The following is a 23,176-nucleotide window of genomic DNA, read 5'->3' as shown; positions in this document are numbered from 1 at the left end:
CACGGTGGGAACAAGATGTGGAACAAGATCCGTTCACCAACTCTGCGTCTCACAAAGACACGGTGGTTTGAACCAAAAATCTACCAAAGGACAGATTTCCACCAATATAATGTCCATTACTCGTGTTTCTTGGCCCAAGCAAATCTCTTCTTATTGGTGTCCTCTAGTAGTGGTTTCTTTGCAGCAATTCAACCATGAAGGCCTGATTCACACAGTCTCCTCTGAACAGTTGATGTTGAGATGTGTCTGTTACTTGAACTCTGTGAAGCATTCAGTTGGGCTGCAATTTCTGAGGCTGATAACTAATGAACTTATCCTCTGCAGCAGAGATAATTCTTGAGTCTTCCGTTCCTCTGGCGGTCCTCATGAGAGCCAGTTTCATCATAGCGCTTGATGGTTTTTGCGACTTCACTCTTGCAGGCCTTCTCATAAAGCTGCAACTGTATATGCATTCGTAAATCAAGACCTTTCTTGAGTTGGACTCTGGGATGGTGCAACTGTTGAGAATCTGAGTCTATGGCTTTTGTGGGGGGAAAGGGGTTGAGTGTTGCGAGGGAGTAAAAGATGTTAGGGACAATATAGGATGAATCACAATAATTGTTTGCTAAAATAAATCATTGCTTGCCATAATGTAATGTTGGTAATGTTGGTAATGGTGAGGTAAAAATCCTTTACATACACTGCCCACATTACTACAAATATTAGTTGATAATTAAGGAAAATAAGATACAGGATTTTTTAAATATATATTTTTTAATTAGCTATATAATACAAATCGAGGTGAGGGCGATGGAAATGCATTTAGCGGTTGATCTGCTTCTGTTCTGTGGGTGGCACTGTGTGTGTGCTCATTTGGAAGGATGGGTCATGGTCTCTTCTGGGCTATGGGACCCCGGGGGGGGGGGGGGGTTTGGCCGGGTCGACAACCCAACTCAGGATGAGGAGGAGTTTTAGCGGGTGGAATAGTGGTACAAACATACACGACCGTTCAAAAGTTGAGTCACTTAGAAATGTCCTTGTTTTTGAAAAGCACATTTTTTTGTCCATTAAAATAACATCAAATTGATCAGAAATACAGTGTAGACATTGTTAATGTTGTAAATGACTATTGTAACTGGAAACGGCTGATTCTTTAATGGAATATCTACATAGGCGTACAGAGGGCCATTATCAGCAACCATCACTCCTGTGTTCCAATGGCACGTTGTGTTAGCTAATCCAAGTTTATCATTTTAAAAGGCTAATTAATCATTAGAAAACCCTTTTGCAATTATGTTAGCACAGCTGAAAATTGTTGTCCTGATTAAAGAAGCAATAAAACTGGCTTTCTTTATACTAGTTGAGTATCTGGAGCATCAGCATTTGTGGGTTCGATTACAGGCTCAAAAATATCCAGAAAAAAAGTACTTTCTTCTGAAACTCATCAGTCTATTCTTGTTCTGAGAAATTAAGGCTATTCCATGCGAGAAAATGCCAAGAAACTGAAGATCTCGTACAACGCTGTGTACTACTCCCTTCACAGAACAGCGCAAACTGGCTCTAACCAGAATAGAAAGAGCGGGAGGCCCCGGTACACAACTGAGGAAGAGGACAAGTACATTAGTGTCTAGCAAACAGCTGGAGGCAGGGCTTTCTCCTATAGAGCTCCATTTTTATGGAACGGTCTGCCTACCCATGTGAGAGACGCAGACTCGGTCTCAACTTTTAAGTCTTTATTGAAGACTCATCTCTTCAGTAGGTCCTATGATTGAGTGTAGTCTGGCCCAGGAGTGTGAAGGTGAACGGAAAGGCACTGGAGCAACGAACCGCCCTTGCTGTCTCTGCATGGCCGGTTCCCCTCTCTCCACTGGGATTCTCTGCCTCTAACCCTATTACAGGGGCTGAGTCACTGGCTTACTGGTGCTCTTCCATGCCGTCCCTAGGAGGGGTGCGTCACTTGAGTGGGTTGAGTCACTGACGTGATCTTCCTGTCCGGGTTGGCGCCCCCCCCCCTTGGGTTGTGCCGTGGTGGAGATCTTTGTGGGCTATACTCGACCTTGACTCAGGATGGTAAGTTGGTGGTTGAAGATATCACTCTAGTGCTGTGGGGGCTGTGCTTTGGCGAAGTGGGTGGGGTTAGATCCTGCCTGTTTGGCCCTGTCCGGGGGTATCATTGGATGGGGCAACAGTGTCTCCTGACCCCTCCTGTCTCAGCCTCCAGGAGTTTATGTGTCGGGGGGCTAGGGTCAGTCTGTTAAATCTGGAGTATTTCTCCTGTCTTATCCGGTGTGAATTTAAGTATGCTCTCTCTAATTCTCTCTTTCTCTCTCTCTCAGAGGACCTGAGCCCTAGGACCATGCCTCAGGACAACCTGGCATGATGACTCCTTGCTGTCCCCAGTCCACCTGGCCGTGCTGCTGCTCCAGGATTCAACTGTTCTGCCTGCGGCTATGGAACCCTGACCTGTTCACCGGACGTGCTACCTGTCCCAGACCTGCTGTTTTCAACTCTCTAGAGACAGCAGGAGCGGTAGAGATACTCTCAATGATTGGCTATGAAAAGCCAACTGACATTTACTCCTGAGGTGCTGACCTGTTGCACCCTCGACAACTACTGCGATCATTATTATTTGACCATGCTGGTCATTTATGAACATCTTGGCCATGTTCTGGTTTAATCTCCACCCGGCACAGCCAGAAGCGGACTGGCCACCCCTCATAGCCTGGTTCCTCTAGGTTTTTTCCGAGGTTTTGGCCTTTCTAGGGAGTTTTTCCTAGCCACCGTGCTTCTACACCTGCATTGCTTGCTGTTTGGGGTTTTAGGCTGGGTTTCTGTACAGCACTTTTGAGATATCAGCTGATGTAAGAAGGGCTATATAAATACATTTGATTTAGTTTGAGAAACAGACGACTCAAAATTCCTCAACTGGCAGCTTCATTAAATAATACCCACAAAAACACCAGTCTCAATGTCAACAGTGAAGAGGATGCTGGCCTCCAGCTACAATAGTCATTTACAACATTAACAATGTTTATACTGTATTTATGATCAATTAGATTTTATTTTAAAGGACTCTTTTTTCTTCTTTCAAAAACAAGGACATTTCTAAGTGACCCCAAACTTTTGAACGGTAGTGTATATATGGGGGATAGAATCTTCCCATGTATGTAGCTCGTTTTTGGTCACAGGTCCAGGAATGGCTGGATTGCACATTTATCTAGAACTAACACTGCAGATAGCAGAAGTGGGTGATTTGAAGACTCAGTCAAATTGATCAATAATATCAAGTTTATTTTATATAGCCCTTCGTACATCAGCTGATATCTCAAAGTGCTGTACAGAAACCTAGCCTAAAACCCCAAACAGCAAGCAATGCAGGTGTAAAAATATAATTATTTTAGCAAAAATGTTTCTTTAATTTGCAATCTGTAGAAACTATGAGAATGGAAATGTTCAGTACTTTTGTGAAGCATCACAGCACAGTTGAAAAATACAGGGCAAATAGAAATCCAAAATGGATGGTGTTGAGAGATAGATGGGAGAGGTTGAATGGAGCTGAAGGGTGGGACTAATAACAACAAGAAAACCAATGTAAAACATACGGGGTCTGTAAAATGTATATAGGTTCAGAACTGTTGTGAAATAGTACAGTTACAAATAGAAATCAAACTGGATGGACATCAGAAATAGAGGAAGGACTAAAAACAAACTAAATATAACTATTGTAAAATAGATTGTGTCTGTAAAATGTGTATAATATGTATAAACTGAAGGTAGAAGCCTAAGTGTTGTTGTTTATTAGTTCACTCCAATCAGGGGAGGGGGGGGGGGGTTTGGGGCGTAATAAAAGGTATATTCTTTAAAAAGTGTGTATATGTACGTAAATATCAAATCAAACTTTGTCACATGCACCAAATACAACAAGTGTAGACTTTACCGTGAAATGCTTACTTACAAGCCCTTAACCAACAGTACAGTTCAAGAAGAGTTAAGAAAATATTTACCAAGTGGACTAAAATAAAAAGTTATAAAAAGTACCACAATAAGAATAACAATGATGAGGCTAAATACAGAGACAGTGTGGAGGCTATATACAGGGGGTATCGGTACAGAGTCAATGTGGAGACTATATACAGGGGGTACCGGTACAGAGTCAATGTGGAGGCTATATACAGGGGGTACCGGTACAGAGTCAATGTGGAGGCTATATACAGGGTGAACCGGTACAGAGTCAGTGTGGAGGCTATATACAGGGTGTACCGGTACAGAGTCAATGTGGAGGCTATATACAGGGTGTTACGGTACAGAGTCAATGTGGAGGCTATATACAGGAGGTACCGGTACAGAGTCAATGTGGAGGCTATATACAGGGTATTACGGTACAGAGTCAATGTGGAGGCTATATACAGGGGGTATCGGTACAGAGTCAATGTGGAGGCTATATACAGGGGGTACCGGTACAGAGTCAATGTGGAGGCTATATACAGGGGGTACCGGTACAGAGTCAATGTGGAGGCTATATACAGGAGGTACTGGTACAGAGTCAATGTGGAGGATATATACAGGGGGTACCGGTACAGAGTCAATGTGGAGGCTATATACAGGGGGTACCGGTACAGAGTCAATGTGGAGGCTATATACAGGGGGTACCGGTACAGAGTCAATGTGGAGGCTATATACAGGGTAGGTACTCAGGCGTACAGAGTCAATGTGGAGGCTATATACAGGGGGTACCGGTACAGAGTCAATGTGGAGGCTATATACAGGGGGTACCGGTACAGAGTCAATGTGGAGGCTATATACAGGGGGTACCGGTACAGAGTCAATGTGGAGGCGATATACAGGGGGCACCGGTACCCAGTCAGTATGCGTGGGTACAGGCTAGTTGAGGTAATTTGTACATGTAGGTCGGGGTGAAGTGACTATGCATAGATAATAAACATTGAAAAGCAGCAGTGTACAAAAAAAAGGGTGGGGGGGTCAATGTAAATTGTCCGGTGGCGATTTTATTAATTGTTAAGCAGTCTTACATCTTGGGGTAGAAGCTGTTGAGGAGCCTTTTGGTCCTAGACTTGGCGCTCTGGTACCGTTTGCCGTGCGGTAGCAGAGAAAACAGTCTATGGGTGACTGGAGTCTCTGACAATTTTATGGGCTTTCCTCTGACACTGCCTATTGTATGGGTCCTGGATGGCAGTAAGCTTTGTCTCAGTAATGTATTGGGCCGTTCGCACTACCCTCTGTAGCGCCTTACGGTCAGATGCCGAGCATTTGCCATACCAGGTGGTTATGCAACCGGTCAGGATGCTCTCGATGGTGCAGCTGTAGAACCTTTTTGAGGATCTGGGGACTCATGCCAAATCATTTCAGTCTCCTGAGGGGGAAAAGGTTTTGTCGTGCCCTCTTCACAACTGTCTTGGTATGTTTGGACCATGATAGTTTGTTGGTGATGTGGACACCAAGGAACTTGAAATTCTCGACCCATTCCACTACAGGCCCGTCGATGTTAATGGGGGCCTGTTTGTGTGTGTATATATATATATATATATATATATTTATTTTTTACACAAAAAAATATGGTGGATTGGAAGTGATGCAGACAATTACATTGATAGAAGTAACAATCTATCCACAACATTAAAGCTGATCCACCACCTTAAAAGAAACATACTGGGTCACAACGGATTGGATCAAACGCATTAAGGAATGAAATTCAACAAATTAAGCCACACCTGTTAATTGAAATGCATTCCAGGTGACTACCTCATGAAGCTGGTTGAGAGAATGCCAAGAGTGTGCAAAGCTGTCAAGGCAAAAGGGTGGCTACATTGAAGAATCTCAAATATAAAATATATTTAGATTTGTTTAACACTTTCTTGGTGACTACATGATTCCATATGTGTTATTTCATAGTTTTGATGTCTTCACTATTATTCTACAATGTAGAAAATAGTAAAAAAATAAAGAAAAAGCCTGGAATGAGTAGGTGTGTCCAAACTTTTGACTGAAACTGTATTTGCGATGTTGCGCTGCACGGACGACTCAACAACGGATCACAAATATGTGATGGAACAAGTCAAAATGTTAAAAAGACTCTGTATTTGAACTCTTGTTGTTCAGAAATGACCAAGTGGAAAGATGATTCCACTTGAGGTATTTTTTAGTCTATAGATTCTAAAATGTCTATAGATTTCTTGTCTTCTAGATTCTATAGTTGACCTTTCTCTTTCACCAGAGGCTGAACTGGCAGCAGCAGAACCAGCTCAACAACTTTTCCAAAGACAAATGGCTGGGATTCAATCTGTAGAGTCCTGTCGACCATGCGTCTTTTAAAGGCAACGTTCCCGTGTTTGCGGTGATGGCATTACTGGTAAGCGCTGCAGATGTCGGGTCAACTGGAAATTACCTTTAAATAAAAAAAAATGTAGAAACCCATTACGTGGCCTCGGATGAATTCCGGCCTAATGCATCTGCGACGCAGAGTTTACTGTGAATGTGATCTCTGCAAACATCAGGGAAAACAGCTTTTTTTTAAAGCACACTGGTCTGTCCAGTGTGCTGCTCTCTATAAAGGGTCTTGATTGGTTGTGGCCCAATCATCCATAGAAACACTTATGTTAAAATGTTGACTGTTGCAATGCCATGTTTATATGACACTGTATTAAAATATATATTCTATGCATCCCTTGTACAGAATATGGGTCATTATTTGATGGTATAGTTCTGATACTATAACAATCATTTATTTATTCATAGAAGTTACTTTAAATAAATGTCTGACTTCATCTACACCCAACAATATGTTCTTATAGAAATGTTATTTTACCAGATTAGTCATTTTTTTACAATAGTTTTTTCTGCACAAACAAGTTAATGACAAACATTGAAGACGTCACACAACGGTTGTCAACACAAAGGGCTCTAAGCCAATCTGGAGCGTGGAAATTCAGTACAGTGCGATTTAAAATGTATTTTAAAAAAGGGGTTCCCACATTCGTGGAGACTTCATTCACGGTAAACTCTGCATCGTAAATGACCTTAAATTTTGCTATAGCGCTGTAAAAATCAGGGCCAGTTTCAAGCGTAAACATTTAGGATCTCATTCGGGGTCTCAACTTACTGTTGAGAGTTAGAATAGTTAAGTACACGAGGCGCATATTCTAAATTTGGTTGTTGCATCAGCACTTTTTCCTCTTATGTCGGTAACTGACAGTCACTCAATTAGCCACGTCAGCTAACAATGTTTAGATTGGTAGTTAGTCTAGCCAGCTATCATGGCTGAATACCGACTGGGCAGAGGCCCTGACGCATTGATTTTGCTAGTCATTCTCACTCAGATATATTGCATGTCAATACAAAATGTGTATAATTGCAGGAAATTAGCTTTAAAAACAAATTTCTCTCACCACTGACAAGTTTTTGCAAATCTCACATATGGCCCCCAAAAGGCTAGACCTGGATGAACTTCCACCGATACAGAATGTAGCCCAAAACTCTCCATTGTATCAGGCCGTTCGTTGTATGACAATTTGAATGGCATTGTATACCCAGTGTTCATACTGGGCCTTAGGAAATAGTGTCCCGTGTCAGTAATCTGGCTCGTCTACTACCTACTTAAACTACACACTGTGTACTAGTCGTACTACATATTATTTACAACATTTTAGTAAAAAACAGATGTAGCAATCAACAAATATCAAGGTGTTATCAAATGTGCAAATGTGCTTGTTCCCTGTCATTCATTCATTATCAGCTGCAGTTAAACACACATGGGTGTGGACTTTTTTAATCTTGCTCAATACAGCGAATTCTACTAGAAAAGCCTAATAAATGAGTGCCACATCCGGGCATTTCAAGTATACACGATTTCCCGAAAAAGTCACATTCTTACAAAAACATACATACACATATATATACATACATACATGTGTGTGTATATATATATATATATATATATATATATATATATATATATACAGTGGGGAGAACAAGTATTTGATACACTGCCGATTTTGCAGATTTTCCTACTTACAAAGCATGTAGAGGTCTGTCATTTTTATCATAGGTACACTTCAACTGTGAGAGACGGAATCTAAAACAAAAATCAAGAAAATCACATTGTATGATTTTTAAGTAATTAATTTGCATTTTATTGCATGACATAAGTATTTGATCACCTACCAACCAGTAAGAATTCCGGCTCTCACAGACCTGTTAGTTTTTCTTTAAGAAGTCCTCCTGTTCTCCACTCATTACCTGTATTAACTGCACCTGTTTGAACTCGTTACCTGTATAAAAGACACCTGTCCACACACTCAATCAAACAGACTCCAACCTCTCCACAATGGCCAAGACCAGAGAGCTGTGTAAGGACATCAGGGATAAATTGTAGACCTGTACAAGGCTGGGATGGGCTACAGGACAATAGGCAAGCAGCTTGGTGAGAAGGCAACAACTGTTGGCACAATTATTAGAAAATGGAAGAAGTTCAAGATGACGGTCAATCACCCTCGGTCTGGGGCTCCATGCAAGATCTCACCTCGTGGGGCATCAATGATCATGAGGAATGTGAGGGATCAGCCCAGAACTACACGGCAGGACCTGGTCAATGACCTGAAGAGAGCTGGGACCACAGTCTCAAAGAAAACCATTAGTAACACACTACGCCGTCATGAATTAAAATCCTGCAGCGCACGCAAGGTCCCCCTGCTCAAGCCAGCGCATGTCCAGGCCCGTCTGAAGTTTGCCAATGACCATCTGGATGATCCAGAGGAGGAATGGGAGAAGGTCATGTGGTCTGATGAGACAAAAATAGAGCTTTTTGCTCTAAACTCCACTCGCCGTGTTTGGAGGAATAGAAGGATGAGTACAACCCCAAGAACACCATCCCAACCGTGAAGCATGGAGGTGGAAACATCATTCTTTGGGGATGCTTTTCTGCAAAGGGGACAGGACGACTGCACCGTATTGAGGGGAGGATGGATGGGGCCATGTATCGCGAGATCTTGGCCAACAACCTCCTTCCCTCAGTAAGAGCATTGAAGATGGGTCGTGGCTGGGTCTTCCAGCATGACAACAACCCAAAACACACAGCCAGGGCAACTAAGGAGTGGCTCCGTAAGAAGCATCTCAAGGTCCTGGAGTGGCCTAGCCAGTCTCCAGACCTGAACCCAATAGAAAATCTTTGGAGGGAGCTGAAAGTCCGTATTGCCCAGCGACAGCCCCGAAACCTGAAGGATCTGGAGAAGGTCTGTATGGAGGAGTGGGCCAAAATCCCTGCTGCAGTGTGTGCAAACCTGGTCAAGAACTACAGGAAACGTATGATCTCTGTAATTGCAAACTAAGGTTTCTGTACCAAATATTAAGTTCTGCTTTGCTGATGTATCAAATACTTATGTCATGCAATAAAATGCAAATTAATTACTTAAAAATCATACAATGTGATTTTCTGGATTTTTGTTTTAGATTCCTTCTCTCACAGTTGAAGTGTACCTATGATAAAAATTACAGACCTCTACATGCTTTGTAAGTAGGAAAACCTGCAAAATCGTCAGTGTATCAAATACTTGTTCTCCCCACTGTGTATATATATATATGTGTATATATATATATATATATATACGGTACTGGGACACAGCCAGTTACCTCTATAGGACCCATTACACTAGACTAAAATGGTTAATGGGAGATGGTCAGTCTGTTTCTTGTTTACTTTATGAATTTGGTGGAACAACTATTTTTAGAATGTCACCTCAGCTTACCTTTTACAGCCTCCAACCTCAGAGCACCAACCGATTTGACGTTTTAGTCATTTAGCAGACGCTCTCATTCTCAGCGACTTCCAGTAGTGAGCGCCTACATTTATGATTTTTTTTTTGTCTCCTCGTACCCACAAACCATTGCAAGCGCCATGCTTTACCAACTGAGCCACACGGGATCCTATGAGTAAAAGATTCTTAAATAAAAAATAAAGTTTTTTTTGTTGAAAAATTGTGCTCACTGGACTATTTTAGGGGTAGGGGGGGTAATTGGTTTCTTAGCCTGGGTGTCAGTTTGTTTCTGATCTCATGATAATAGCGTAGGTAAAAGCACAAACAGATTTAGATCAGGCTAGCTGTTTCTTGTTTACCCTCTGACTTCAGTTTGTACATGTATTTTTCTCAACTTCGAGAATTCCACCTCAACTTCCCTTTACAGCCTCCAACCTCCTCAGAGCACAACCCCCCCCCCTCCACTTCCACATAGCAGCACACCCATCCCCCACAAAACAGAGGGAAGAAAAGGAGAGAGGCGAGCTGCAGTGTTGGCGGGAGCAGCATGAAAATGGTTTAGTACGAATGGATTAAAAATGTATTATCTTTGTGGACTGACTGCTGGGTTGAAGAAAAATAAATATTAACCATTGAAATTGTAAACCAAAGACAGATATTTTTGGCATAAATCAGATATTTAAAATGAGAGGTTAAAAATAAAAACCTTGAGGCCATTGCAGCAAAATATTGTAACAGCCAGTGTTAACAAAATACTGACAAAAAGCCACTAGCAACAGGACAAAGAAATATGACTGAAATATCTCCCCAAAATCAGTTTGGATTATTAGTGATTTTAGACTGACTGACCAAATAACGAGGTCTCTCTGGTCTCCGGCCTGCCTAACGAACAAGATACACCAACAGACCAAAGACGATCTCTCTGGTCTCTGGCCCGCCTAACGAACAAGATACACCAACAGACCAAAGACGATCTCTCTGGTCTCCGGCCCGCCTAACGAACAAGATACACCAACAGACCAAAGACGATCTCTCTGGTCTCTGGCCCGCCTAACGAACAAGATACACCAACAGACCAAAGACGATCTCTCTGGTCTCCGGCCCGCCTAACGAACAAGATACACCAACAGACCAAAGACGATCTCTCTGGTCTCCGGCCCGCCTAACGAACAAGATACACCAACAGACCAAAGACGTTCTCTCTGGTCTCCGGCCCGCCTAACGAACAAGATACACCAACAGACCAAAGACAATCTCTCTGGTCTCCGGCCCGCCTAACGAACAAGATACACCAGAAACCAAAGACAATTATTAGACCCATCTTGTTTTTAATGGCAGCATGACATGTTCACAGTTGTAGGTACTCTATGTGCGGTGAGCTGGGACAATGGACGGACGAAAATAACCCATTCGGACTTTATGTACAGCACAAGAGAACGGCAAAACCAGGACAGTCAGCTATAAAATAGAGTCTTTAATGTCAAAACAAGTCCTCCAGTCAGCAAGTCACTGCAAAGGTCAGGCTACACTGGATATCGACATTGGGCTTCAGCTACAGGATTTTAGTGAGAATGTAAACCCATAGGCCTACAGTAGCCACATTAAACTGGATGCACACAAATGACACCAGGGCACTACCTAGGGAATAGGGCCCCGGGTCTAAAGTAGGGCCCTGCCTAGGGAATAGGGCCCCGGTCTAAAGTAGGGCACTGCCTAGGGAATAAGGCCCCGGTTTAAAGTAGGGCCCTGCCTAGGGAATAGGGCCCCGGTTTAAAGTGGGGCCCTGCCTAGGGAATAGGGCCCCGGTCTAAAGTGGGGCCCTGCCTAGGGAATAGGGCCCCGGTCTAAAGTGGGGCCCTGCCTAGGGAATAGGGCCCCGGTCTAAAGTAGGGCCCTGCCTAGGGAATAGGGCCCCGGTGTAAAGTAGGGCACTGCCTAGGGAATAGGGCCTCGGTCTAAAGTAGGGCACTGCCTAGGGAATAAGGCCCCGGTTTAAAGTAGGGCCCTGCCTAGGGAATAGGGCCCCGGTTTAAAGTAGGGCCCTGCCTAGGGAATAGGGCCCCGGTTTAAAGTAGGGCCCTGCCTAGGGAATAGGGTACCGTTTGGGTCATACACCACTGCTAAATGAGAAAATGGAGGATGGCCCGTGACCATTGCATATCCTTGGCAGTTCCCTCTCAGTAAACACTGCCAATTTCCACCATTTGCCCCCAGGGCCTTAACAGCCTATAGCTCCAGCTTGCCAGGGTCCAGTTAAGCTTTGTTTAACCAGTTGTGTTAAACTGCTAAGTAGATCTAGATCAAAACACAGAAGGCACGGTGGATCTAGTTTTGGGACAAAGCCTAGTTCATTGGTTCCATTGTACTGAGCTAACTAAATAAACACAGTTCAATTATTATAAATATTTAACTAAAATGTATAGTCTGAAATAGCCACTTCTCACTAAGAGAGATTGCCTAGAGATGTTAAGAAAAATACTCTCTGCTTGGCCTTTTACTGAAATGTAAAGTTGTAAACTTGTCTCGACCGCTACCTCTGGGAGGTTGCCCACGACACTTGCCGCCCTTCCAAGCAGGGCAGTGTAAACACAATTGTCTCGTTGAGCCGTAATAGCAGAGCAATGTTTTTGAAACAACTGAAATGTCTAGGCATTTTCCTTACATTAGGAGACCTGTTTTGAGTTTTATCTGAAATTGACATTGTAGCTTTAAGGGAATCTCAGAACATGGCATTTTGTTGCAATTTGACCCCCCCATGTAATATTACATGACTTGCATGATATTGATAGAGCAAACCATTTTAAGGTAGGCCCGAAATGCAAATCAAGCTACAGGCTAATGTTGGTTAACATTAGCTAACTAGCTAGTAAGTTCGTATGTGAGGAGGATGTAGATATCTGGTTTAGCTTGCTACCTAGCTCTGTATAACATGAATAACCCTGCATGATAACTTTACTGTACTTTTATATTTGTATGAAGGGGTTAAAGTACATTTTTGTTATGCTGAAGTTACTTGAAGAAAATGTTATTAGCTAACGTTAGCCATCTAGTAGCTGTGCCACTTCAGCTGTCTTGTAGCTAACTTGGTTTCTTTTTTCATCCATACACTATTTAAAAATGTCTGCATGTGAATTGATGCAATTTTCAAGAGTGTAATATGGTTTTGTTACATAAATCAAAAGTGTAATATGGTAGATGCATGAAAAGTGCTTACTGGCTACTGTGATATTTACAGTACATTTAAGCTACGAAGCAAGAACGTCACCTAAACCTTCTCTTGGACCGGAATATTCCATTGCTAATGTATAAATTGAAAGGTTTATGTACATTTACATTCCGTCCCGATGCCCCTCTGCCAATTTTTGTCAATCTGAATAAGCTTCAAGTCAAATATTGGTGTCCAGACTACGCCACATCGTTGGGTACATCTCATTCAAACACCTCCTGGAAAATTTAAAATTTGTCCTTTATTAAGATATTTTATTAAACAATTTCTGAAAATTATCCAACAGACTCCAACCAACAAACTGCAAGAATTGGACACCTCTGTTAGGATACAAAATACATATTTGGCTGAGAACCTGCATAAATTGATCACTATCATGTGACCAGGGAACTCTAGACTTTATCCTAATGTATACCTTACGCAAAATGGCCATTCTGGGTCTGCAAACTCAGGTCTGCCATTTTAAGTAACTAATTGTGTTTTTTGCGTTGCATAAACTAGGCTTTATAAAAGACAGCTATGCTCATCTCATGATTTTATTTCATACCGGTACAATGAAATCAAGATTAATAATAAAAGGTGCGAAAAAGACAAGTTACAGCCATACCAATCTGGTCTTATTTTTTCCCCCCTAAGAATGGCTTCGGCAATCACAATGACGGTTTGGTCCCTGGCTTGAACACAACCATTCAGTAATATTTACGGTATTTTCAACATATGGCAACAAATGATCAATTTAAAGGCCCTGATTTTGGGCTACAACATGATGATTCAAGCAATTTGAACAAAAACTCTTCACTTTCCCTTACGATAAACTTGACAACTTAACCAATTCCTTAAGTAATTAGACTGTAGTTTTGGCCTGATTTTTTTTTTGCAACTTCTGGGATGGTGAAATTGACAACAAAAACGATGCACCAATTAAATCCAGAGTGAGGCGGGATGAAGAAGCAGCTATCCAATCAGAACAGTGAATCGTATCATGTGGCCTAACATCCCAGCTTGTGCTGTAACTGTAAAAAGACAGCACCAACAACATGTTTGGCACAAAAAAAAAAAAAAACAGTAAGATGTTAAACCAACAGGAAGGGCGAGTCTCAAATGGGACCCTATTCCCTAAACTAGTGTAACGGGAATAGGGTGCCGTTTGGGACGTAGCTGATAACAGTCCCTGTGAAGTACCCTTGATTGACTGTGGCACTACAATACAACGTGTCGAACTTACAATAACTGATGAAGAAGCGCATCATAAACCAGTCAACTGAACTAATGAAAGACCGCAAAACACTGTGGCAACTTCTACACAAAACGGACAGATTCAGTTCACTATGCACTTGCACCGATTACCAGTTAGCACCGATGGGAAGTTCGCACCCGATCTACGACAGAGTCAAAGCTAATATCTGTGTAAGTTTCCTTTTTCAAACGTCTGGCGTTGGGAAAGTTTCGCAAAATCAAGAAAAAGAAAAATACAAAAGAAAATATACAAGAATAGGGTGGTTTCAAAATCTTTACTCAGAGAAAATAAAAATCAGTCACTACAAAAAAAATATAAGACATCATTTTAGGTTTACTGAAAAGAATAAGGCCATTTTAACTCTGCCCTGTGTAATTGAAATTGTTACGATTTAAGTGCTTACATTCAGCAAACATTTTGAGGCTGTCGAAAGGTCAAACTCTATAAGAGGAAACACAAAAGTAGATTAAAGGGGTAATGACTGGGCTCAGTAGGCCAACCACAGGAAGACCTAAATCAAGCTGGAAAACAAATGACCCTAAAACAAGGTTGCCCATTTACACAATTTTAGGGGACCAAATTGTTTTAATTTGTCATGTAGACTGTACCTAAGAGTAAAAATTAAATTTTTTGTTCTTGCAACAAAAAAACTAACAAAAAGAAAGTTATCCTACAGTGTGCCGTGACACTGCTTACCAAGTCTACCAGTCCATCCTCAGTGTACAAAACAGAAGCTGGTTAAAAAAAAAAATAATAATAAAAATAAACATTTTTAAAGTTACATTCTGACCAGCAATGTCTATGCTTGAGTGTCTGAAAGCAGCACCGTGTATAACTTCTGATCAACTTTAGTCCCTTCAGTCTTGTTGACGCGTGGTAGTCATGACATCATCCCGTCACTGCTCAATACAAGGAACGTACTTTACTGTAGTCAGTCAGATGATGCCGTCCTGATGTTTTCTTCTGGCTTCAACAGTAAAGAAAGACCTCTGGACTTAGCTAAGCCTTGTTGCAAAATGGACCCGAGGCTAGCTAGGCTAAATCCAATAAGTTACTGGAGATATCATTCTCGCTGGTATTCAGCTAGAGTTTCATACAGCGGGCGTATCTGTATCACAGGGGACAGGTTCACCTGCAGGATCCTCTGGGCCTTCCTCCTCAGTTCCTCAACCGTGATGCAATCGTCCACTTTGATCACCTTCCACCGCAAACTGTTCTCATCCAGCCGACACTCCTCCTGACGGTTCATCATCCACAGAGATTGGTCATCCGTCCAGGACCGTCTGTGGTTTGACACATCAGTCTTGTAGTTGTAAACTCCTCGGCCGTTCTGATAGATCACGGGGGCAGAATCTCCGATAAGGGCTCTGTTCCATTCCGGACAGGAAGCATGGTACCTTTGACCAACCAAGGCCACAGCTTTTGGTGTTCGACCCGCGTTCGGCGATGGCAGTAACGGTATTCCTGAAAGCGTTGGAGGTTGAGAGTGAATCTGCATTCTCGCAGTGTGACCTCTCATTAAACCTGTAATGTTCGTTAGTTTCAGGTACTGCTGCTGCACCTGGGCAGGTTGAATAGTCAGAATAGGAGGTCTGGAAAAGACAGATCTCTTGTGAGATTCTGATGCACTTGCACTACTCCACGATGCGTAATTGTTAGACTCCTTTTTCTTCTTCTTCTTCTTCTTCTTCCGTCCCCTCTTCTTGCCTGGCCTTGGACCCTTGCTGGCTATGTCCATAGAGCACATCTCTGCCGGGAGGGTTTTTGCTGTACATGACCTGTAGCCGTACACATCTTTGCTTCGTAGCACTTTGGGCTTATGGCCCTCTTCCTTAAGTCCTTGCAAAAAGGATACCAGTTCCTCAGTGTCTGAAAGATCTTTCGACATAGGGTTGAGGATCTGTAATGCCTCGAAAAGGACAGTCTGTCCCGCCGAGGCTATTCTGGACCAGGAGTTGACGGCCTTCTCCACAACCGGTTCTGTGTAATTCATGACATCTGCCTTCAGGTGAAACCATTGAGAGCTCCTGAAGTCAGTCTTTCTCTTCACCCTGTTGAGAGAATGTAGAGAGTAGCAGTATCCAACAAATTAAACAAGACCAACAAAAAAAAAACATTGCATGCTTACTGATGTAACGGATGGTAAGGGTCCCTAATGGGATCAATTCTATGGGAGTGGGACTGATTTTGACATCTAAATTCAGATGCATAAGCTGCAGCAACGTGGACTGCATCTGCACAAACGTCTTGGCAATAAGCGTGGAAAGCGGAGACGTCGCATCACAAAAGTTAAAATGTAGGCTAAACATCAGCGGAGATATCAATTTTGGTGGCTGCATTATGTTCGCTTGTTAAGAGTGGTGCAGTAGCTAACTAGCTGTAAATAAGTGAATTGTTTCGCCCAACAGCCAAGTTAGCACTAAATGTATTTACAGTTAGTTAGCAACCGCACTTACACTCATTTGCAAGCTACCATAACATTTGTTTCAATTAGTGTGTTTTCAGAAATTAGGAAGTGTCGTATTATCCAAAATATTTGGCTAGGTGAAGAACTGCCGTGTTGCTTAACCTGTTTGGATGAAAAGCGTGCCCAGAGTAAACTGCCTGCTACTCAGTCCCAGTTGCTAATATATGCATATTATTAGTAGATTTGGATAGAAAACACTGAATTTTCTAAAACGGTTTGAATGATGTCTGTGAGTATAACAGAACTCATATGGCAGGCGAAAACCTGAGAAAAATCCAACCAGGAAGTGGGAAATCTGAGGTTTGTAGTTTTTCAACTCTTGACCTATCGAATACACAGTGTCTATGGGGTCATATTGCACTTCCTAAGGCTTCCACTAGATGTCAACAGTCTTTAGAACCTTGTTTGATGCTTCTACTGTGAAGTGGGGGCGAATGAGAGGGGATTGAGTAAGGTCTCTCCCAGAGTGCCACGAGCTGACCATGCGCGTTCAATGTGATAGTTAGCTTGCGTTCCATTGCATTTCTGAAGACAAAGGAATTCTCCGGTTGGAACATTATTGAAGATGTATGTTAAAAACATCCTAAAGATTGATTCTGTACTTCGTTTGACATGTTTCTACGGACTGTAACGGAACCTTTGGACTTTGTCTGCTCCTAGTGATCGCGCGTCATGAATTTGGAATACGGGGCTAAACGCGCTAACAAAAAGGAGGTGTTTGGACATAAATGAACTTTATCGAACAAATCAAACATTTATTGTCGAACTGGGATTCCTGGGAGTGCATTCTGATGAAGATCAAAGTTAAGTGAATATTTATAATGCTATTTCTGACTTCTGTTGACTCCAACATGGCGGATATCTGTTTGGGTTGTGTTGATCTCTGAGCGCCGTACTCAGATTATTGCATGGTGTGCTTTTTCCACAAAGTTTTTTTGAAATCTGACACAGCGGTTGCATTAAGGAGAAGTATATCTTTAATTCTGTGAATAACACTTGTATCTTGTATCAATGTTTATTATGAGTATTTTGGTAAATTGATGTGGCTCTGTGCAAATTCACGGGATGTTTTGGAGGCAAAGCCAAATGTAAACTGAGGTTTTTGGATATAAATATGAACTTGATCGAAGAAAACATACATGTATTGTGTAACATGTCCCGGGAGTGTCATCTGATGAAGAATATCAAAGGTTAGTGATTCATTTTCTCTCTATTTCTGCTTTTTGTGACTCCTCTCTTTGGTTGGAAAATCGCTGTATAACTAGTATAGCTATACTGCTTTCTGTGACTAGTTGCTGACCTAACATAATGATATGTTCTGCTTTCGCCGAAAAGCCTTTTTGAAATCGGACACTGTGGTTGGATTAACGAGAATTCTATCTTTAAAATGGTGTCTAATACTTGTATGTTTGAGAAATTTGAATTATGAGATTTCTGTTGATTGAATTTGGCGCCCTGCAATTTCATTGGCTGTTGGCTTGCGGAACCCCGTTCCCAGACAGGTTAACAGTTATTTTTGATAGAGAGGGGCATTAAAAGGTCTAGCCTAAATTGGGGCAAAGGGATGACTTTGGACAAGCAACAGACGTGTTTTGCTTAAATCTGAAGTTGATTGCCTGTCAGACCTTGAGGGGGCGCTACTGTACTGATTCTCCACAAAGAACGTACAAAAATTATGAAGTTTCACAAATCAAAAATGGTTAAGCTTTGTTGATTCTTGTGATTTACATCAAAGCATGCACTGCAGTCACTTGATTCATAATGTATAGCCTTACACTTTGAGCGACTGAAAGTCGCTAGAGCGTGATTCTATATCAATAGAATGTTTGATGCCACTGCGACAACTGTCGATAGACATAGCTGGTAGATCTACTCTGATTTCAGAGCACTCTCGCCTGAGTGTGCCAGAGCGCAGAAAAAGTGATGAGTTTACGAACGCTCAACACTCATTGAATATGGCTGGTGTCAGTAAATGTTGGCAAAAAAAGCGTAATTAAAATGTTGCCAGCAGCACAGTCATCAACACTCTGTATAACAAAAACAGCCTAACCAGCTCTGCTAGGGCGAGTAAAATGGTCAGAGTGAGCTGTTCTCTCATTTGTGTCTGGAAGTATCTAGCAAGCTAGCCAACGTTAAACCAGTTAGGTTACAAGTACATCAACTTTCAAAGCAGAATTACTTTCCCATTGTTCTTCAACTGTAGTGTATGATATACCATTTTCTAGCTTGGAGTCTCTACTTTTATCCAATGTAAAAAAATATATTTTAAAAATTCAAATTTTGCTACATAAGACCGAATCGAGTCGGCCGGTCACTTTATTATTGAATTATAAATCATATTATTTCACATGGAGGAGATGTGGGAAGCTAAAAGGCTTGCAGCTGTTTTAAACTAGCTAGCAAGCTTCTAGAGGAGGAGCCTACAGCCAATTTACAGCCACAAAACAAGGTAATGTAAAACAAACCTACATTTTCATTACATGTAGCCACTTAAAATATGCAGTTGGTTTTCTTTGATATTAGCTAACAGTGGTGATATTTTCACCACAAAATGGGAGGACAACAATAGAATCTCTGCTATCGCACCATTGTGAATGCTGCTATTCGGGGGTCTAGGAACACATGGACCGGCGAGGGCATCATGTTGCCAAAAGATGCCCGTTGCTTCAAACAAATCGGACTCCACCCCAAGCGCACACATGGTAAATGACAGAGTGATCTGTGCATCGGCCTTAAAGGACTTCAGAATAGGAGCAGAAGCTGTGTGCCTCTCTCCCTCAAGCCAAGTGGCTTTGGTTGGCTAGGTAGCTAAGAGCCTCCATGTTAGCTCACGTTAGCTTAGCAAACAATGAGTACGTTTACATGCACACTAATAATTCAATATTAAACTGATTATGGCACAAGGCAGAGTATGGCATTACTCAAACACCTTACGGCTTATCTTATAAAAAAAAAAAATATATATAGATTTTTTTTTATCGGCGTACGGTCATAATCTATGTAAGCATACGGTGATTAAAACGCCAGGTTTTCTGAGCAATCTGTCACATTATTAGGGCATGTAAACTAGAGGTCGACCGATTATGTAAACATCTTAATAGGAGTTCCAGTGGTGTATTTGATCTGCACATGAGTAGCGCGAGCTTCCCTCTTACGTGCGAATGAAGTGAGTTCGACAAACTCAAGAAGCAAATAGTCTTCGCAAAAATAACATGGTCACTGTCAAAACGTTTTAAACAAAACTATTATATATTAACCTGATTATCCACAGTAATGCTCCACGTTAATGTTTTTTCAGAGCAAGCCTGTGTATTTTTTCACCTTGTCCTCAATCTCAACATTTTTTGAGATTCTCACAACCAAAGCGCTTTTTTGGACTGCCCGTGTTGATGCCAAACTTCCAATTGAAATTAATTTGCTCCTTACATGCTGACCAAACCGGACATGTCGCAAAATAAATGTAGAAATCCATGTTATTCAATTATTGCACCCACACTGCTCACGCGCGCCAACATGCGTCTGCGATGCCAAGGGCTAAAATAGAACTCCTTTCCATTTCTGACGCAGATCACGCTGAAAGTCCTGCCTCTCCCATCTCCTCATTGGTTTATAGAAGCAGGTACCCACGTGCCATCTCCTCATTGGTTATACCCACGTGGGTGATTGAAAGACGAACTGTTTTGCCGGTAGTCGTGGTAACACTATGAAAGTTTAGATGCCAATCACCATATAATTTCAAAGATGAAAAAGCCTGGAAGGAGGAGAGATGACTAGAAACGATTCGGTTGCCCGTTTTGTGTGTGGATTAATTGGAGGAGTAGAGGTACTTGTGCATTTCAGGTAAAATAACAACTCAATGTTTATATCCCAGAACAAATTAGCTAGCAAGAGCAAGCTAGCTAAATAGGACAAATTAGCTAGCAAGTGTAAGCTAACTAGCTAAATTGCCATACATGTTTAATGCTGATCGACCTGTCCCCAAATGACCGTCATTGGTTCAGAGTTTGTTTTGATATTTTAGCCTGCGTGTCGTGATCGCGTTTGGTGTAGGGGGACAAAATGAATTTATGCACGATGGCGCACGCGCGCAGCCGGTTTGGGTTCCGTGTTAGTAATAATAGGTGTTTCTGACTCAGAGGAAAAGAAACACACATTAGCATTAGCACATTAGGGGATGCAGTCGGCGTGCCCCATGACAGTCGAACAGTGAGAATTAGAAATGTTGTCGTAATGAAGTAATATAACTAGTTACTTTCCATGGAAAATAAAGCCTAATTTATTCCATATGTACTTACGCAAGAATACAATTAGCTTAATAAAATTGCGATCCTACATGTCGAGTTACAAATTGTGGGGCTGCACACTATAGCTACACAACTACACAGGATAGCCATTTTGTGTAGCAAACAAACTTTTGTACATCTTGTTCCATACTTCCAGGTCAACTGTAATATGAATATATCATTGTAACGCACAATTTCTCCCCTTTCCACTAAAATCAATGACGTGACCTTCAGGCTGCCAGTCTCTGCATGACTTGAAGGCAATGGAGCTCCGCCGGGTCTTTTTCAAAATGGCGGGCGTAAAAAGCGAAAGCTACTGAGTGATAGTGAAAGGGGGAGATATGTTGTGTGGGGAAACGGCTTTTTCACCCGATTTGTCCAACCTATCACCTCTAAAATGTAAATAAAACACTAACAATAAAGAGTTTATATAATGTCTTATTACATACCTATTTGAAGGTTTGTGTCTAATTTTAATAGAGTTTTTAGGGCGGCGGTAAATTTATCTTCAGAAGTTCAAATGCGACTGTCGCGGCTTTTGAGAGTCATGATGGCCTGCAGTGAGGACGCAATTTTATTTTTTACAATTGATTGAATTAACTATTGATGAACTCACGAGTAATTGACTTTACAAATCACCATTGATAATTTCTTATTTTTAAATCTGTACGGCACAGAATGAGTTGCATAACACGTGACGTACGTTACATCGTGACACATCACACTTTAACGTACAGTGTCAGAGGGGTCATTTTTTAAAACTTTTCTCCAATACTATTGGTCCATTACCATGTCAATCAACACTGAATAGAAACTTAGTTGACACCCCGGTTTTTGATGCCACTACAGTTGCTACAGTCACATTAGTTTTCATTGCAGCCTCGTTTGAATGCCGCGGCTGCCCAAATGTGTACGGAACGGAGTTAGCTAACGTTAGTGGTGTGTGTAGTTTGTTGCGTTTTGCGTAGGTTTTAAATTAGACTTAAAACATAACACATTAGCCTACTGTTCTTAGAAGTAACAGGTCATCTGTATTACTTTTTACAACTAATGACCCAAACACTGGTAGTGCCCCTTGTGGTAGGGAGGAACAAATTCAGACAGCCAATCGTCTGTTCTCAATTTTTTTCAGAATTTCTCTTATTGTCAGGTGCCCTTTCCCCCCTTTCTTGAGTGGGTATAAAAAATGTTTGGTTAGTCCCATTTCAAAGCTAGATAGTGTGGTTTTAGATTCAATTGAAATATGACCAAATAATCTTACTAAGAAAACAAAGGGGATTACATTGAGTTACAAAACAATGAAAATCAAATTTATTTTCAAATAAAACCTCAGTAATACGACGCAAATTCGACTTCACACAAAGCTAGCTAGCGTCTTCTGCTGGGCCACTATACCACACTTCCCTCCCAGTTAGCCAGCCACAGTTTGCTATGCTATTTATGGCATTTCCTTACGCTTTCTCTGCGTTCAACGAGAAGTTGGCGCCAAAATGTTGAGGGAAATGTCATTAGTTGAAGCACGACAACGACCGAGAAATACAAACAGCAAAAATCAAAAAATGAAATCTTACCTTTCTACGGTCCTAAGCAAGCATCATTCGGTCTAGTTACAACTGAAGTCTAGATTAAAATGGCTGCAACAACAGTGGTGCGAATTGACAGTCAGTAAAAAGAGGCGGGGCTTTAGAGGGGGAAAAAAAGGAAACTGGATGGAATGAAAACCCATATAAGGAAGAAGGGGCGTTTTGTGAACGTTCCATTCGGACCGGTTTTTTGAGTTCGGTTCGGTGCCCATTTAGGCTCGATTTGAGTTCCGATTCTCGTATCATTTTTCTCCGCGTTTCCCTCCCTAACTAAGCCATTGTTCACTCGCCCTCACGGATTTGAAAGCGTTCGATAGGCGCAATGGACGCCAGAAAAAAAAGATGGCATGTTCTTCGATTGCACTTGTTTCATTGGATATGCGGATAAGTGGGTGCGCAGAAAGATTTCTAGTACTTAGAAAATCTTGAACATGTAGTATATTTGATATTAAATATGTACACACATTATATATTAGGCAACTCTTATTTCAATGCAATTTAATGGCAATTCTGATATATAGATTTATTGCGGTCATCTTTACATCAAAGGGATATAAATAAATTCACTAAGAGGCAACGAAGCAATGGAGTTTCCATGTCGTGTAGGTTGATGAAGTTATGCAATTCGGGGGAC

At 41.7% G+C, this 23,176-nt stretch overlaps 1 protein-coding gene across 1 annotated transcript; it reads right to left on the bottom strand.

The window, feature by feature from the left end:
* Positions 1-13,193: 13,193 nt before the first annotated feature.
* LOC139536460 (uncharacterized) lies at positions 13,194-22,637 on the bottom strand. Its single transcript, XM_071337000.1, has 2 exons — positions 22,531-22,637; positions 13,194-16,260 (listed from the first exon to the last, which is right to left on the bottom strand). Exon 2 carries the CDS (start codon positions 16,200-16,202, stop codon positions 15,273-15,275), a length of 930 nt encoding a protein of 309 aa, XP_071193101.1. The 5' UTR covers positions 16,203-16,260; positions 22,531-22,637; the 3' UTR covers positions 13,194-15,272.
* Between the last annotated feature and the right edge of the window lie 539 nt (positions 22,638-23,176).

This window comes from Salvelinus alpinus, chromosome 12 (assembly GCF_045679555.1).
Source record: "Salvelinus alpinus chromosome 12, SLU_Salpinus.1, whole genome shotgun sequence".
Lineage (NCBI taxonomy): Eukaryota > Metazoa > Chordata > Actinopteri > Salmoniformes > Salmonidae > Salvelinus > Salvelinus alpinus.
This window is presented reverse-complemented; position numbering and strand designations above follow the sequence as displayed.

Excerpts from the sequence above, each read along its gene's own strand:
- LOC139536460 (XM_071337000.1), bottom strand. The coding sequence starts at position 16,202 with ATGAATTACACAGAACCGGTTGTGGAGAAGGCCGTCAACTCCTGGTCC.